The sequence below is a fragment of the Ostrinia nubilalis genome, chromosome 29 (genome assembly GCF_963855985.1).
Source record: "Ostrinia nubilalis chromosome 29, ilOstNubi1.1, whole genome shotgun sequence".
NCBI classification, from domain to species: Eukaryota; Metazoa; Arthropoda; class Insecta; order Lepidoptera; family Crambidae; genus Ostrinia; species Ostrinia nubilalis.
The window spans coordinates 6,376,114-6,395,337 of NC_087116.1; the positions used below are offsets into that span (position 1 = coordinate 6,376,114).

General features: G+C 39.9%; 1 protein-coding gene and 1 long non-coding RNA gene across 3 annotated transcripts in view; both read right to left on the reverse strand.

Moving 5' to 3' along the window:
* Positions 1-685: 685 nt before the first annotated feature.
* Positions 686-19,224, reverse strand: part of LOC135085818 (uncharacterized) — a 194,186-nt gene continuing 175,647 nt past the window's right edge. The window contains exon 2 of the long non-coding RNA XR_010260224.1: positions 686-4,870. This is a non-coding gene — a long non-coding RNA (uncharacterized LOC135085818). The remainder of the gene's footprint in view (positions 4,871-19,224) is intronic.
* LOC135085803 (peroxisomal biogenesis factor 19) lies at positions 1,420-17,658 on the reverse strand. 2 transcript variants are annotated; one of them, XR_010260216.1, is made up of 7 exons: positions 17,606-17,658; positions 17,290-17,381; positions 16,544-16,669; positions 9,400-9,551; positions 6,646-6,766; positions 5,132-5,346; positions 1,420-5,049 (listed from the first exon to the last, which is right to left on the reverse strand). XR_010260216.1 is itself a non-coding variant. In XM_063980612.1 (6 exons), the coding sequence occupies exons 1-6, from the start codon at positions 17,610-17,612 to the stop codon at positions 5,236-5,238; spliced, it is 609 nt and encodes a 202-aa protein (XP_063836682.1). In that variant the 5' UTR covers positions 17,613-17,658; the 3' UTR covers positions 1,420-5,235. The 2 variants fall into 2 exon arrangements, 1 of the variants encoding a protein (XP_063836682.1); XM_063980612.1 differs by having other exon boundaries at positions 1,420-5,346.

Consider the following 19,224-nt stretch of genomic DNA (forward strand, 5'->3'; position numbering starts at 1 on the left):
TCACACGTTAATGAGGTTTTCCACTATTTAGACGTCATTGTATTATTTGAGTCATCTTTTAATGGATTTAACGGATTCCACGACTTTGTTCATTAAGTACAAAGAAAAATCTATGCTAATATTAAAAAGCTGAAGTTTGTTTGGTTGAACACGTTTATCTCTGGAACTACTGGTCCGATTTGAAAAGTTATTTTTGTGTTGGATAGCCCATTTATCGAGGAAGATTTTAGGCTAATATCTTCACCTTACAGCCAATAGGGGCGGAGCAATATAGAAAAATGTTGCAAAACCGGGAAATTATTCAAACTATTTTCACGCGTCCGAAGTCGTGGGCACAGCTAGTTATTAAATAATTTAGTAGGTACTTTATATTAACATGGAGAGCTTGGGTACGGTTGTAATAGGGTACGGTTGTAACAGGGTACGGTTGTAACAGGGTACAGGTAACAACTCGACTGTGGCTCGGTAGGTACAAAGGGAACGATAACATTCGAGTTGTTACAACCGTACCCAGTGTACCCTACTATTTAAAATAATTAAAAATTAAACAAAATAGTTTTGGGTAACTATTTTATTTTTATTAACAAACGAACCAAACAATCATAATAAAAATAAATACAGATTTGTGCATTAACTTTATACCACTCATTAAGATAATTTAAAAGTTGTGAGAAAAAATCATTAATAATTTAGCTACTGATATAATATTGTCATCCCTTTCACTATACATTGGTTGGAAGAGGATAGGTATTTAATTGTAACTTATAATGACATTATAATGCTTTTAGATTTTTACAATAAGAGTTAATATTACTAGGATTTAAACAAATGCATATAAAATTATTATATCAAGATAAATAGGTAGCTTACTTCTTCATCAAAAAGGCAAAATTACTTTTTCAGTTTTTTTGTCTCTATAGAATGTTTCTTTTTTATCACTAGTTGGCGCTACTTGCAAATGACAAAACCTTACCTTCCAGTAGTGCCAACTGGTGAAAAATTATGAAACCCACATGGATTGTTTGGTGTCAAATACCTCAAGCACTGAATAGGCTAGATGACAAAATTTCAATTATTTGTCCGTCAGACAGATAATTAGAAAATATCAGACTCATATTTTTTATTTTCTTTCATAATTAAATAATAACAGTGCTACATCGAGTTGAAATGGCGCGATACGTCACGCTTGAGTAGAATTTTTACTCAAAAGTGACATCACGCGACATTTCAACTCAATTAATACTGTAACTATTCGATTATGGAAAAAAAATATGAGTAATATTTTCTAATTATCTGTCTGACGGACTAAATAGAATTTCGATTTCATTACCCAGTCATCATCCGCTAGACCAATAATTAAAATATTTTAAAAGGCAAATCTAAGGAACTTGCATAAAGGTTTTTGATTTAAACACTTGATTATTTCTTTTATCTTTTTTAATATTCAAAATGGTTGATTTTTACCATCTTTGGCACTCCAAAATAAATGAATTAACTAAAACATAATTTTTAATACTACACTCCACCACCCTTTCGAAATCAATTTAAATATCAAATCAAATGTATATCATTCACTCAATTCATAGGAACTGGCGCGAAAAACGAATGAGTGAACGTACAAATCACTCCTTCATTCGCTCAATTTAGTGACAGCTGTCAAAAAACTAACCACAGACAAATAAAATAGTAACATAATTTACATTTTCTGTGATGTTTTAATAGTATTTTAAAATAAATAAGCTTTTTGTGGATGTATTTTATTTTTATAATTGTGTAAAAATGTTCTATAGCATTTCTTAACTAGGGGTCCTTATGGACTTAAAACCTCGTGTTTTCTAGTTCATTAAATACAAAAGATAATAATGGATTTAGGTATAATTTTGTATGAGTAAGGTCTAGCACTCAGTCAGTGCCTGAGGTATGAGAGCGGCACGGGAGGAGTGACATTGACATTTTATGACGTGACAGAGCTGACAAATCTGAAGCAGAGTAAATACAAATGAGTAGGTCATCTTCATAGAAACGCACGGGCGCGGTTTGTATGTGAGCGCGCCAACACGTATGCGGCACGCACGCACACACTGACAAAAAGACAATGCCGGAAATTGGCGTCTTTTTTTTTCGCGCGGCCATCGACCAAAATTTTGTTTTTTGATTACAAAATAGTGTAATAAACCAAACTTACTATGACATGTATACCTCTAAACTCAGTCTGAACTGAGTTACGAGCATTACAAGTTTGATGATTTTCATACTAGATTTGCTTTTTGTGCGCAAAGTTTTGTAAGAAATTGCAACAAAATAGTGAGATTGTATGTGTAAACAAACAATACCATCCATTAAAGGCTCCAGACATCAGTATGGAGCAGAATCAGCGCAATATAAAAATAGCGCAATCTTTTGTTGCAATTTCTTGCAAAACTTGCGCACAAAAAGCAAATCTAGTATGAAAATCATCAAACTTCTAATGCTCGTAACTCAGTTCAGACTGAGTTTACAGGTATAAATGTCATAGTAAGTTTGGTTTATTACACTATTTTGTAATCAAAAAACAAAGTTTGGTCGATGGCCGCGCGAAAAAAAAAAAGACGCCACTTTCCATACAATATCTGGCATTGCTATTTAGTGTGGATTAGCGGGGAGCCAGTCGGTTTTTATTTTAGAATTTTGTCAGTGTGTGCGTGCGCGCCGCATACGTATTGGCGCGCTCACATACAAACCACGCCCGTGCGTTTCTATGAAGATGACCTACTCATTTGTATTTACTCTGTCTGAAGTCTTGCTGACGTTTGACGTGTCAAAAACACCACGTGCCGCTCCCATAGCTCAGGCGCTGACCGAGTTTAGCTTGCTTAGATTAATGCCTGTTTTCGCCATCAATCCCTAATTTTTAAGTGACCCCTATGGTAACAAATAACAGGAATTTTGTTTACATAGGGGTCACTTAAAAATTAGGTATTGATGGTGAAAACGGGCATTACTAACCTTGTTATTTTAAATTATTATACGTGGTTTGAGTAGAAAACTAAGTTAAAATAATTATTTCGTCAGCAAAAATGCAAGGAATCCTCAACAAAAACAATAATGATTAAAATCAAATACAATACAATTAATTAAAATACTATATTTAAAAAATAACAATATATTACAGTCCTGACAAGATATTGTACCTATGGCCTTTTTTAATTTTTTTTAGATCTCTCTAAAATCCAATGCATTCAATTTTGAACTTTATTCCTTTACTATAAGGTCAAAAATTGATTGAGGAAATCGTTATTTACTTTCAAAACTTCTTTCTTCAATGGATATTGAATCGTATGTCTTTTGCACAAGATTCAAAGTCAATTGAAAACATTTTGAAGTAGCAAAACGCCGATTTGTGTACAATATCTTGTCCAGCACTGCATCCTTACACTCCAGTGGGTATATTCACACTATAGTCCGGTCGCCGAGCACGTAGAATTTCGTCCAATGACCCCAAGCTACCCATCCTTATCGCTCGCGCGTAATTATATTGCTGTCGCGACTGTGCGACTGGCGGTGAGTGAAAGAGCGCGACAGCAACATAATTACGCGCGAGCGATAGGGATGGGTAGCTTGGGGTCATTGGATTGGACGAAATTCTACGTGCTCGGCGACCGGACTATACTACGCGTTGAACACTCAGCGTAGCGTAGTTCGTGACATCCAAAGTAGCCAAGAAGTTCGCAACACGTCTTTGTTACAATGAGGGCTATCGTTTTAGCGCTCACCAGTTAGCGCCACTGTAGAGTAAGGTCCTGTCACTTGCTAGTAGCGAAGAGACAGTGGCACCAACTGGTGAGCGCTAAAGTGGTAGGAGGACTATCGCATTTGCACTCATCAAGATGGCGCCACTGTAGAGTAAGGTCCTGTCAATCGCCAGGGGTGCCAACTGTTAAGTATAAAAACGATAGCCCTCATTGGAATAAGGTTGTGTTGTCACTTTTTGACCACTTTGGGTGTCACGAACTATTTGACGCCGACTGAACATCATACATTTATGACGCAGTCATACAAATTCCATACATCGCGTAGTATTTGAAATATAGTTTTGACAGCACACCAAGCTGCGCATTTAGTTGCAAAACACTTTCATTACTATGAAATAAGGTGCAATTTAGCTTGACGTGCTGTATTTTAAATAATATTTGTCACACAATATCTAATATACCGCAAAGGTAATCCACAGCACCAAATAGTTCGCGAGCGGACCACGAGTGCGACGTAAGATGTTTGGGTGATTTACCCTAAATAAGGCATTTCCAACCTTATTCTGTTATATTAGAGTTCAAAATGGAATGGGCTTGCTATGACCGTTTAAATAACGCTTTGGACACTTTGTGACGTTTTCGACGCGACCTCATAACCTCAATTTATGGCATAATAGCATTTATTACTACGGCATAAAGTTCTGTATTAGCTTGCTATGCTGTCGAAATTTGTAAAATGCAAAAAATCATGCCACAAATGGTCAAGAACCATGCTTCAACAAAAAATGGTCAACTTTTTGATTGTTCTTTCTGATTGAAGGCAAATACAATAACAATTTTGCTACCCTAAATAAAGAATTTAAATTTGAATAGCCCAGTCAACAAGGTGTCAGTTTCAGACTGGTACATAAACTGTTTAAAAATCGTGATTACGTCATTAATAGTCAATAATAGCGTCATGAACGATCAATCACATACATATCATATCACCTAAGAATAAGGCCCAGAACATACGGTGAAACGCAACTGCAACGAAACTGCAACTTTCTGATGATTCTAATGAATGAAACTGAAAGTTTCAAACTGGCCGCGTCATGTGTGGTCTCTCAACGGACGCTATGGCAGAAACTTAGATGCAACTCAAAAGTAACTAGCAGTTGCAGTTTCGTTGCAGTTGCGTTTCACCGTCTGTTCTGGGCCTAAGAAACAGTCAACCACGTCTCAAACGGTCACAAATCTCTCAAACGGTCAATAGCGCCACAAATGGTCAATACAGCCTCTCAAACGGTCAATAACGCCACAAACGGTCACAAACCACCTCAGAAACTGTCAACTACGTCTCAAACGGTCACAAATCGTGTTTTAAACGGTTAGTAACGCCACAAACGGTCACAAATCACCTCAGAAACTGTCACAAACTGTCAATAATCGCCTCACAAACGGTCAACTACCAAACAAATCGCGTCGCAAACGGTCAATCGCGTATCTCTATAACTATGCGTTACTACATAACGCTGCACTGCGATGCGTCGGCCCCGGGGGGAGGGGCAAACCCTTGAGGGGGAGCGCCTATATCGCCCACTAGCTCCGCGGGAGGTTGGCCTAAGTCTTGCATCTGTAACAACATGTATAAAAGGTCACAAAAAGAAGAATTTGGTTTAGCCTCAGAATGTCCAATTTGCAAAATGTCAAGTGGTAAAGCCTGGTCCGTGAGCACGTAGAATTATGTCCAATGACCCCAAGCTACCCATCCTTATCGCTCGCGCGTAATTATATTGCTGTCGCGACTGTGCGACGCGCGCCCGCAGTGAGTGTGTGAGAGCGACAGCAACATAATTACGCGCGAGTGATAAGGATGGGTACCTTGGGGTCATTGGACAAAATTCTACGTGCTCACGGACCAGGCTTTAGTAAAATGTCAAAGTCTCAAAATGTCCAAGTCTCTAAACGCCCAAGTCGCAAAATGTCTAATTCTCAAAATGTCCAAGTTGCGGAATGCCCAAGTCTCAAAAGTTCAAAGTTTCTAATATAAGTTTTTATTTCATAATTGCTTAAGAAACATTGAACTTCTGAGACTTGGACATTTCGCAACTTGGACATTTTGCGACTTGGACATTTTGAGACTGACATTTTGCAAATTGGACATTCTGAGACTAAAGGAAAGAATAGTTTCGTCATGTTACCTCCCGCGACAATCACTTTCAAACGTATGCATCCCCACTTCCCACCAATATTGGTATCATTTGAAAGCCTACTTTTAAACTTTATGTCAGTGAAGGTATGATTTTTACCCCAAAAATATTTCTTTAAAGTTATTGTCGCGGGAGGTGCGATTTATTTGACGCCGAGTGTATATTAAAAGTCGTGTGGTGACGGCAGAGCAGAATACATTTGTCACCAACCCCTACTCTTCCCGCGGGTGTCGTAAGAGGCGACTTAGGGACTACACATCAAACAAAGAACGGGTAGCAGCGCTCTCTGAAAAACATCAATCTTTTAAACTGCAATCTCCAACCCGCCTGCCAAGCGTGGGGATTATGGCAAATCCCTCCACTATAGTAGAGGAGGCTTATACAATTTATTTACTACTCACGTGCTTTTATAGGGGGTAAATAGGCCGCAACTCGCGACGTATCAAACAGTTGATACATGTCTTTTTCCTTACTTCTTTACATCAGCCGGGATATCTTTTTAAATACTGGTGTGATTTATATGAATTTGGTATCAATTTAAAGTTAAAAGTTTAATCTTTAAAATGGTGCCACTTTTTTTGTTACTAACAAATTCGTTAGTTCACAAGATCGCGTGGAAACAACTTCATGTAAGTGATTCCATACTTTTGCTCGCAAGTGTAGTCCAGCAGTGGACTGTAAAGGGCTGTTGATGATGATGATGTATGTTGATGATGACATACCTTCTGCATGAGTTCTAGGACTGTTTCAAAGCGTTTTCTCTTCACGTCTTCGGGGTCGGATTCTTGCTCGGTTTCCAGTTCTGTGCATACTTTCTGCATTAACACCATCTGCTTTTCGTACCTGGAGACAAATGAATTGAATGAACGATATTGAATTTTAAATAGAAGCTATGGGACATACATTAACATGGTGACCAAACTAAAGGCTGCTTGACCACTGTCACTTCTGATTAATTTCGTTGCGGGTCCAATGACAGTTTAACTTTCCCCCGGGTCAAACTTGACCGTAACTGGTTGGGTTATTGGCGGTCAAGCTGTAGATCCTGGCTGCACAGGAGTTGCAGCGGTGGGAACGAGAGGTGGGAAATAGTCCCGTTTGACCACTGTCACCCAACCTTAGTTGCTTGACCTCGGTCACCCATCCTATAGTGACCAGACTGAAGGTTGCTTTACGCGGTCACCCATCCTATAGTGACCAAACTCTACGTTGCTTAATGACGGTCACCCATCCAAGTTTAAGACACTTGCTAAGACGGTCACCCATCCAACTTTAAGACACTTGCTACGCCCGGTCACCCATCCAACTTTTAGACACTTGCTACGCCCGGTCACCCATCCAACTTTAGACACTCATCAGGCTCCTTAGCTGCGGTCACCCATCCTATAGTGACCAGACTGAAGGTCGCTTGACGCGGTCACCCATCCTATAGTGACCAGACTGAAGGTCGCTTGACGCGGTCACCCAACCTATAGTGACCAGGCTGGAGGCGCTTGACGCGGTCACCCAACCTATAGTGACCGGACTGAAGGTCGCTTGACGCGCACACCCATCCTGTAGTGACCGGGCTGGAGGTCGCTTGACGCGCACACCCATCCTGTAGTGACCGGACTGAAGGTCGCTTGACGCGGTCACCCATCCTATAGTGACCAGACTGAAGGTCGCTTGACGCGGTCACCCATCCTATAGTGACCACACTCAAAGTTGCTTAATGACGCCCACACCCATCGTATAGTGACTACACCGCGGTCACCCATCCAACTTTTAGACACTTATCAGGCTCCATAGCTGCGGTCTAGACGTGCGCGCCGCGCCGGCGCCGCCGCGCCGCGCCGACTTCGGAACGCGCCGCCGCCGCCGAGAAATTCTCTCGGCGCGCCGATGATGGCCGAAGCGCGACAAATTAATCGAATTCAGCCGAGCTGGACCGAGCGTTCACGAACGTGTGGCTGGCGGGGAAGAGCGGGGCGCGGGGAGGGTAAAGACGCGAACTTTTTATCACCGTGTTGTCATTCGGTCGCCCGTCGCCCGCGCCATTTTATCCTCGAATTGCTTTAACGGAGGTTATAATGCACATTTACGATGGCTTCCGCTTTAGCTACATTTAATAAAACAAAAGTGAAACACTTCTCGACATCAGTTTTATATGATGCCAAATTTGGAGGGAAAAAAAAGCCTTTCCCCTTTTAAGCGAACTTGCTAGGGCTATGCTAGCAATTCCAGCCACCAGCACACCTAGCGAACGAGTGTTTTCCATTGCAGGACTTACTGTTACTGCAAAAAGATCACAACTGAACCCATGATGCGTGAATAAAATTATTTTTATTCATAACTAGCTTTCCGCCCGCGGCTTCGCCCGCGTGGAATTTTGTCTGTCACAGAAAAACAATATTGCGCGCGTATTTGCTCACCGTTTAGACCTACCCTGGACTACGACAAACATTTTAAAACCAAAATCAGCTCAATCGGCCCCGCCGTTCTCGAGTTTTAATCAATACGAACATCAATTCATTTTTATTTATATAGATAATTACGAGTCATGTAAAGAACACACATAGTAGTTAGTAATTGCCTAATAAAAGTTTTCATTCGGTCATACGCAATTATTTTTCTTTAATTTAGTAACTCAAAATACTCAAATAAGTACCTACTGCTGGATAGGAGCTAGATTTTTTTTTATTAAAAAAACACTCACGCCGGCGCGGCGCCACCACGCCGACCCCGACAGGTCGGCGCGCCGCCGCTGGATAACAGTAGCGCGGCGCGCACGTCTACTGCGGTCACCCATCCTATAGTGACCAAAACTCTAGGTTGCTTAATGACGGTCACCCATCCAACTTTAAGACACTTGCTACGCTCTTTAAGCGCGGTCACCCATCTAACTTTAAGACACTCGCTACGCCCTTTAGCCGCGGTCACCCATCCTATAGTGACCAAAACTCTAGGTTGCTTAATGACGGTCACCCATCCAACTTTAAGACACTTGCTACGCTCTTTAAGCGCGGTCACCCATCTAACTTTAAGACACTCGCTACGCCCTTTAGCCGCGGTCACCCATCCTATAGTGACCAGACTCTAGGTTGCTTAATGACGGTCACCCATCCAACTTTAAGACACTTGCTACACCCTTGAAGCGCGGTCACCCATCCAATTTTAAGACACTTGCTACGCCCGGTCACCCATCCAACTTTAGACACTCATCAAGATCCTTAGCTGTGGTCACCCGTCCTATAGTGACCACGCCGCGGTCACCCATCCTACTTTAGACACTCATCAGGCTCCTCAGCCGCGGTCACCCATCCAACTTCCGCCCCTCACCAGGCTCCTCAGCCGCGGTCACCCATCCAACTTCCGCCCCTCACCAGGCTCCTCAGCCGCGGTCACCCATCCAACTTCCGGCCCTCACCAGGCTCCTCAGCCGCGGTCACCCATCCAACTTCCGGCCCTCATCAGGCTCCTCAGCTGCAGCTCCTCACCTGTCGTACTCGCTCGGCTCCACCGTGCCCTTGTGCTCCGCGAGCCAGGCTGGATATCTGTCCAGTAGCTCGACGAGCGACGGGTGCAGCACTTCTTTCGACAGCAGAGACTGCATCATGCCTTGCATGAACGGGACGAACATGTTGCTGTCCTGGAATTGAGGGTAGTTGCTTAGAACTAAAGCCCGGTCTGTGAGCACGCAGAATTTTGTCCAATGACCCCGAGCTACCCATCCTTATCGCTCGCGCGTAATTATATTGCTGTCGCGACTGTGCGACGGGCGCCCGCAGTGAGTGTGCGAGCGCGACAGAAACGTAATTACGCGTGAGCGACAAGGATGGGTAGCTTGGGGTCATTGGACAAAATTCAACGTGCTCACGGATCAGACTATAGCAGGTAAATACAAGGAAAATACTCAAATATGGCTTTTTGATATTTTAAATCTATACTAATATTATAAAGCTGAAGTTTGTTTGTTTACTTGAACGCGCTAATCTCAGGAACTACCGGTCCGATTTGAAAAATTCTTTCAGTGTTAGATAGCCCATTTATCGAGGAAGGCTATAGGCTATATACCGTCACGCTACGAGTAATAGGTGCAGAACAAAAATGATTTTCACGCGTACGAAGTCGCGGGCACTGCTGCGTCTTTCCGTTCTATACATGGCCAGAACGCACGCATAGGAAACTGCTCGTGTATATTTTGTAGTGCCCGTTTGTAAATCTGTGACTCCCAAACTATACACGAATTTTGCGTACTGATCGTGTATAGTTTGGAGGAGCTTAGTAAAAAAAGTCATTTCCAAACTATACTCGATTAGTTTCTACTACACCACTTACACTTGACTAGAGTGTGTTTAGTTGATATTGATTTAGTAAAATTCAGTAAAATATGGAACTATATTTAAAATTACATTTATTTGATATTATTACATAAAATATTATTATTTTACTGAATCTATAATAAATCTAGATTTTTAACACTATTGTAAGTGTTTTTTGAAATTAAATTGATTAGGTAGATTTTAAATTAAATAACAATTTAATTAAAATGAGAGAGAGTGAGAGAAGAAAGTTCAACGTGCATTAAATACAATATTATGCGAGACTCTAAATGCTAGGTTTGTATCGTCGGCCGTTTGGTGTAGTGGTTGGAAACGGACTACTATTCCGGAGGTAGCGGGTTCGATTCCCGCACAGTACAAACATTTGTGTGCATGAACATATTTGTTTGTATTGGACTGTAGTCCAGTCAATAAAGCATTATAGATGGAAATCCGTGGAACACAATTTTTGACTTCGGGACTTTATTTAGACTAGTTAGGAGGTGAACATAGCAAAAGTCCCCGCCCTTAGCCCTTGAGCCGCCGGAGAGAGGGGGGTTTGAAGGTACCACTTTTCGGTTTTTCGCTTAATCCTCGGAAACTTTGCGTCCTAGTGACATGACTACTATGAACGAAAAAAAGCTTATTCAATTTTCTGCAGGTGAGATAGTCATGTTTTTCTATATCTTGTATAGTTTTCGCGGCATCTGCTCTAGAAGGTCTGTAATATTGGAAATTTTATTTTTGTCTTACAAATGTTCCCATCAGGAGAAAATCGACTAAATCAACATTGAGCTAATATTCTAGACATGCGGGAGCATGTTAAGCCTAGTTCCAGGGAGGGGACTGCACCGTGCGTATATTTAGACGAACCAATTGAAGCCACTTTTGACTCCTCATCACTAAAAAAGTACTGTGCATTAACACTTCAAATTTGGCTTATCTGTTGAGACTTGCAAGATAAACATCAGCTTTAAATTTCATAAACATACCTCAAACGGTTCTTTAGGTATTGACGTCCAAAAATCTACATGGCTGACCTATAAGACCAAATTGTAACCACTTCCAGATGACCTTGAAGGTTCAAATTTGAAATCCAGATAGGTAGTTGTGTAAATACAAAGGAACAAATAAAAAATCAGTAACTTTTAATATTTCACAGGTGATAGATAGATTTTAGTGCCCTAAATGTCGATTTTTAAACGTCAATACCTAAATAACCGTTTGAGGTATATTTATGAAATTTGAAGCTGATGTTTATCTTGCAAGTCTCAACACATGAGTCAAATTTGAAGTGTTAATGCACAGTACTCTTTGAGTGATGAGGAGTCAAAAGTGGCTTCAAGTGGTTCGTCTAAATATACGCACGGTGCAGTCCCCTCCCTGGAACTAGGCTTAACATGCTCCCGCATGTCTAGAATATTAGCTCCATGTTGATTTAGTCGATTTTCTCCTGATGAGAACATGTAAGACAAAAACAAAATTTGCAATATTACAGACCTTCTAGAGCAGATGCCGCGAAAACTATACAAGATACTCAGAATACAGAACAAACCAGAAGGAGTGTTCGATAACATTTCTACGCGGCAACTTGTGTCCAAAATACTTCCCCTCCCGCGCCCCTCTACCCCCTTTAGTGTTACTAGCGCCGTGTGACACCCCCATTTTTGGGGTAAAATTATGTAATTTTTTAAAGAGATGTTAAACAAGTAAAAAATAAGTAAGTGAAATAAGTACACACGGCCAGTGTTAACTATCCATTTCCGTTTTTGCTCTCGCTCTTATCAAATGGTGATTCTTTGCGATAGAACGAGACGACATGACTGGCCATAGGCATAGATAGTACCTACCTACCTATGAATTTAATTTTTACTCCGAAGTAACTAAGTGTAAGATGATTATTTATTTCTATTAAATAGTGTAATATATGTACTATATTTTATGTAGGTATAATATGTTATTTAAAAGTCAATTACAAAAGTCGAATATAAATTTTAGAATGCCAAGTAAAACAAAAAAGAAACTTAAGGTTCTTTATTATGTAAACATATCGACAACAAAACATTTGTTTACGGCGCAGTAGTGCTTTTAGTTTAACTTTTCTTGGAGTCAAAAACAGAATCCAAATCAAAAACATCACCAATACTTAAATTTGATTGCGAGGCAACTCTGGCTGTGTATCCTGAAAAAAAATCAGAGTAAGTATGTAAGCAATAATTAATTACTTAAAATTATTATTAAATATACAAATATTGCTGCTGCTGATCTGTTGATACCAATGCCTTACTTTTGAATAAATGGGAAAGTATGAAATTCACGATAGTAATTTATTATCTCCTCATTATTAGGGAGTAATATTATAAATTAATTCAATATATTGAAATCAAATCAAAATCAAAAATATTTATTCAGTTTAGACCACAAGTGGCACTTATAATTTAATTAATCAGGTTGTCATGTCATGGATGAAATTACACTAAAAACTAATTAAAACAAAAAGGATGGGGAAAATATTCCATTATTCTGTGGTAACGCTAACAAAATTAACGCGTGAATTTTTTATAAGTAGACAAATGTAATTCAATATAAAAAAGTAGGGTAAAATATTCCGTTGACCTGTGGCTAGGGCATGCATTATTCGTTCGATATTGGTATTCGAATATTTCGAATACTAAAATTTATGGTATTCGAATACTTCGAATAAAACGAATTTTTCGAATACTGCTATTTTCAATATAATGTAAATTAAAAAAAACACTTTTTTGTCTATAATCATTTTAATAAGGATCAATTTGCTTAATACTATCATCTAACTTCAATAACTACTTAAAAAAAAAGGCTGCTATCGAAGGTATTCGAAAAAATACTGTTCAAACGAATGAAGCCCCACATCGGTGATCTGATACCTGAACATCAATTTGGTTTCCGGGAAAGACACTCCACAACTGAACAGGTCCACAGAACCATAAACATCGTCTCTGAAGAACTAGAAAAGAAACGATACTGCTCAGCTGCGTTCTTGGACATAAGTCAAGCCTTCGACAAGGTCTGGCATAAAGGGCTCTTGTACAAACTTAAACAGAACCTCCCATGTCCGTTCTACGAAATACTTAGGTCGTATTTGAAAGACATATGCTTTGAAGTCAGATCGATCCAGTGACGGCCTCACTCTCACTCAAATCTGTGCATATTCAAACCTGGAGAAAGCATATAATATGGACAAAGAGGAAGCAACTAGATGCCAAACTAAAAAACATGATGTGGCTTGTCGGAGTCCAGTCACAGCTGAACACCAGTAGTAAAATGATGGTCTACAAAACTGTTGAGTATTCGCCGCGTGACTGCGATCACCGGCATATTTATTATGTGCTTATACCAATAAACCTGAGTGCGCTCTAACCGGCCTTTCACTAAACACGTCCCTATTCGCGTATATAACAAAAACAATCCTTAAACCTATCTGGACCTACGGGATACAGCTGTGGGGAACAGCTGCCAACTCCAATCTCGACATAATCGAGCACTTTTAGACAAAAGCCGTACGTTTGATTTACCAAATTCCGTGGTATATCAGCAACAGGCTCATCTATCAGGACTTGCCATTGCCCACAGTCAGTGAGGAAATAAAGAGCCACACACTCCGCTACAAGGATAAACTTTCAAATCATCCAAACTCATCAGTCCAACAACTCATGACCATTGAAGGCTTCCTATTCAGCAGACTGCAAAGAGCTAGTGTCAGGCAGGAGTATCCTTAGTAGATTTTAGGACAGTTGAGAAACCGGATGCCCACTGAGGGCAACTGAGTCACTGGACTCCTGCTGATTTACTACAAACAAGAAATCTCAGTACCACAGGAGATAACTATACCATAACACTAGCACCATTGGAAACCATGCCTGGCACTTTAACCTTTTTCGCGAATATTGGTTGGCACTTGAAGGGATATCTGCGATTGCGGGCACTTGTCCATTCATCTACCCTTACCGCTAACTTCTTGCCTGCAGTTTTAATAGTTTTAAGTTTTATTAATAAGTTTGCGGTCAGATATTTTTACAATTTTTTAATAGGAAAGGCGTATTCGTATTGTTCGAAAAGACCGAATAATTATATAGATGCTATTCGAATAATAAATGTGGCGAATATCCGAATAATATGGATATCCGGATATCCGAATTGCATGCCCTACCTGTGGCAACACTTACAAAATACAACCGTGATTTTTTTTGAAAATTATTATTTAATTTAAATGAATTGGAAATGTGCTACTTACGGATAAAACATGATCCCATGCACTTTCTTCGTAATTCCAGTAGCATTCTTACATGTTGGAACGGCACAAGACGGCATAATTTAATTATAAAGTGTCAATCTGACGGATATGTAAACAATGCGCGCGCCGGCCATTGACTGATTGCTCTAAAGTCAAAGTAGTGCGATTTGGAGTACTTTATATGAATACACATTTACGCCCGTTGACGGTTTCTGGTTTGTTCCGTATTCTGAGACAAGATATAGAAAAACTTGACTATCTCACCTGCAGAAAATTGAATAAGCTTTTTTTCGTTCATAGTAGTCATGTCACTAAGACGCATAGTTTCCGAGGATTAAGCGAAAAACCGAAAAGTGGTACCTTTATACCCCCCTCTCCCCGCCGGCTTAAGGGCTAAGGGCAGGGACTTTTGCTATGTTCACCTCCTAACTAGTCTAAATAAAGTCCCGAGGTCAGAAATTGTGTTCCACGGATTTCTCTCTACACCATCGTTAAAGCATTCATTGACTGGACTACTGGGTGTTTTCTATGTAAGTATAATAAGTATGTATTTTAAAAAAAAATGTATTTAAGTATGTTTATATCCGTTATCTAGTACCCATAGTACAAGCTTTGCTTAGTTTGGGACTAGAAGCGCAGTTTAAAATGTCTAAGGAGTAAGGATATTTATTATTAACTTTTATCTCAAGAACAAAATCATTTTGACATATTTCCATACATACGAGAATTGGTGAAATATCAGCCCCAAAACAAATATCTTTTCTATGGCAGAATAAGAAACACCAAAAAATCCTTTATCAAAACAATGACACGTGTCGAAAGATGATTCAATGTTTAAAGTAGACACGCAGATATGAATTAATATGTAATAGAAAGAGAGGTCAATAAGTCGAAATGACTAGCATGCAACTACTCGCGTATAAATTGTAATCACGCACTTATTACAATACATACATGATTAGTCCGTATGCGTACTGGCGATGTATATTTTGGAGTAAGATAATTGACCTAAGTCACTACAAAGTATACGCGAGCAGTACGCAGCATAATGCGTACTGATCGTGTATAGTTTGGAGGAGCTTAGTAAATAAAGTCATTTCCAAACTATACTCGATTAGTTTCACACCCTTGCGTTCTGGCTATGTATAGAACGGAAAGACGCGGCACTGCTAGTAACTACTAATTTGTAAACAGCAAAAGGTCATAGGCCCAATACGGGGAATTTTTAAAAATATGAAAAAAGAATCATAATATCTCTCGATGATACTTTTACTTAGGAAATTGACTGTCATCCACTAGTCTCATCATCATCATCATTTCACCCATAGGACGTCCATTGTTAAACATAGAAATAGGATTTCCATGTTGCACGGTTGGTAGCGGCCTGCGTCCAGCGCCTTACTTTTAGCTTTATGATGACACTACAGAAAGGGCTATGCTCAGTGTTTTTTTACGACATCGAATCAGAAATGAGAAGATCCGTAAACGAACTAAAGTCGCTGACATAGCCCGACGGATTAGCAAGCTGAAGTGGCAATGGGCAGGGCACATAGTACGCAGAACTGACGGCCGATGGGGCAGCAAGGTTCTGGAGGCCGCGTACCGGAAATCGCAGCGGGGGGCACTAGGTGGACAGACGACCTTATAAAGGTAGCTTAGCTTAGAAGGAAGACGCTCGCTGGATTTTGTGACAATCATTGGGGGAGGCCTTTGTTAAGCAGTGGACGTCCTGTGGCTGAAATAGTGATGATAGTGATGAAATATCTAATAATTTTTACACACAGCTAGAAGATATAGGCCCAAAACGGGGAAGTTTTAAACAATATGCACATTATTCCTACACATTTATGTACAATTTAATGCTGTTGAAACATTGTTAAACAAATAAAATAAAAATAAATAAAATAATATGAAAAAATAATCATATATCTCTCGGTGATACTTTTTTGCCTTGGATGACCCATTAGTATTACCCATCTTCTCCTTAAGTTTGGCACGGTCTTTATGGGACACCCTGTATAGTAATTGCGTATTTTAACGACTCACCTGTCCCCCTTCGCCTAGGTTGAAATTACTGAACATATTAGCTAGGTCTTGCTCAGACATCGGTGTTTGGAGATTCTCAGCGTTGGTGTTCAAGTTTTGCAGCGTTTGGGATATGGCTGCTGAAACCTGCAAATTAAATTACAATTCTTCATTAATAGACCCGCAGAATCGCTAAAATTAAGTGACACTGGGCGGGGCACATAACCCGTAAAGCTGATGGCCGTTGGGGCACAAAAGTTCTCGAGTGCCGACCACAAGCCGGAAGACGTAGTGTAGGCAGGCCTTCCACTAGGTGGACCGACTATCTGGTAAAGGTCGCAGGTGCCTGGATGCGGGCGGCGCAGGACCGGTCTTTGTGGAAAACCTTGGGGGAGGCCTTTGTCCAGCTGTGGATGTCTTTCGGCTGAAACGAACGAACGAAGACCCCTTTTTATCAGTGTGCTTACCGTGAGTTTACTTTAGGTATGCTCACTAGCGACTGCGTAAAAAAATGTCTTAAAATGTATGACAGATTGTACAGCGCCTCTAGCGGCCACTTTCAAGAACTAAAAGCACTCCTAACGTAAACTCATGGTAAGCACACCGGTCATTTATACAGGGTGGAAACGATAAGTGATCTCCTTCGATTATTTCTAAACTATACAAGATATCGAAAAACTGGTTACTGATCCTGAAAGTGCTTCTCGAGCTCTATCTTTTAAAAAAACCGTATTGCGGACTCAACCTTAGTGGGAAAACTGATTTACCTCATCAATCTTCTCCTGCACGGCGGGATCCTGTTCCGAGGGGGCGGAGTCCCCGGCCTGCGCTGCCGGCTTTAGAACTGTCGCGGCCGCTTCTGTAGTCCAAAATTATTAATGGAAATGTTGGTTTAAAAAACTAAGCATTATCTGTAAGCAGGTTTCATATATTGGTATAGTCCGGTCGCCGAACACGTAGAATTTCGTCCAATGACCCCAAGCTACCCATCCTTATCGCTTGCGCGTAATTATATTGCTGTCGCGAAAATTGCGACCGGACTTTAGTAGCATAATATATCTGTAAGCAAGATTAACTACTCACCGGCCATTTTCGTGAACGTTTGTGCAATTTGGTCCTGTGTGATTTGGTCCTCTGTAACAAAAACATAAAGCTGAAATACTGTATTTGAACAAATTACAATTCATTGGCTATTGGAGGAAAGTGGTGCTGCAAATTCCTGAGTTCTTCTGATTAATTTCGTTGCGGGTCCATTGACCTTTATGATGTCGTCGGTTCACCTTGTGGGTGGACGTCCGACGTTGCATTTTCCGGTACGCGGCCTCCACTCCAGAACCTTGCCTTGGCCGCTACCAACCGGGCAGCATGGAAAGCATTGTGGGAGGTCTATGTTCAGCAGTGGACATCCCATGGCTGAGATGATGATGATGATGGGTCCATTGACAGTTTAACTTTCCCCCGAGACAAGTTTGACCTTCACTGGTTGGGTTATTGGCGGTCAAGCTGTAGATCCTGGCTACACAGAAGTCGCAGCGGTGGGAACGAGAGGTGGGAATAGTCCCGACATAACACTAGTGAAATGAAACACTCTTGTAGGTTGTTCTAACTTGTATTTCAGCACCACTGATTTACACAATTCCGACATTATGACGTCATCTTAATAGTACCTCTTGCTTTGAACGCTCAAATCGAACTGACTGTCCAGCGGCATGCCAGCGATAAGGTAACTTCCCCTTCCATCAGCGAAAGTCGACCGGTTCAAAACGACTTATCGACGGCATGCTCCGGAACTAGTCAAATGCAATACTTATTTCATAATTAGCTGTTTTCTTAATTTTTAAAATACTAAAATGTATACAATAAAAATCTAAAATAATTAAATGAAATAATAAATATGAAATAATTGGATTTAATACAAAATAAATTCTAAAATGCCTAGGAAGTAATCAAATAAAGTATTTTAATTTAATAACGGGTTTTTGGGTTCTTCTAAAATACAATACAAATACTAAAATTGTTGCAATAACTATTTAAAAGTAACCAATTATCGTATAAAATACAATATAAATTCTAAAATCATTACATTCGGCCATCCGACACCGTGATGCCTCCCGGCATTCACGTCTAATAAGGATTTATTCTAAAATCATTAATATTACTTTTCAAACAATATTACAATATGAAGCATATAAATAGTAGAATGATAAACAATTCTATGACAACTTGTTAACAAGTGTTTTAACATTAATAATGCATTTTAGAAACTATTCTTCATATTAAACCAGTAACAAATGTTAAGGGAGAAAAATCTTGTAGGCACTTATACACACTATACATTTTCACCTAATCTATATTATTCGTAATGACTTATTTTATAACCAACTAGCTGACCCGGCGAACTTCGTACCGCCTTAGCGTAGAGATTTTCTTAATATTTTTTTCCGTAAGAACCATCCTTGGACTTCCACAAACATTTAAAAAAAAGAATTATCGAAATCGGTTCAGCCGTTCACACGTGATGCCGTGACAACGCGAAACGGGTTTCATTTTTATATATATAGATAACGGATATTTGCATGAAATTCAGATATTAATCGTATTACTTTATAATTTTCTCAAAACTACCATATCGAATATATTGGAAACTTCTCTTTTTAAATCCAAATTTTTATTTCACATAAATACACGTCCATTAGATGTTA

Coding starts and splice junctions, on each gene's coding strand:
- LOC135085803 (XM_063980612.1), bottom strand. Junction 6,767..9,399: donor GAGCCGAGCGAGTACGACAG/GTGAGGAGCTGC, acceptor ATTTGTCTCCAG/GTACGAAAAGCAGATGGTGT. Junction 5,347..6,645: donor TCCTAGAACTCATGCAGAAG/GTATGTCATCAT, acceptor ATGTTGTTACAG/ATGCAAGACTTAGGCCAACC.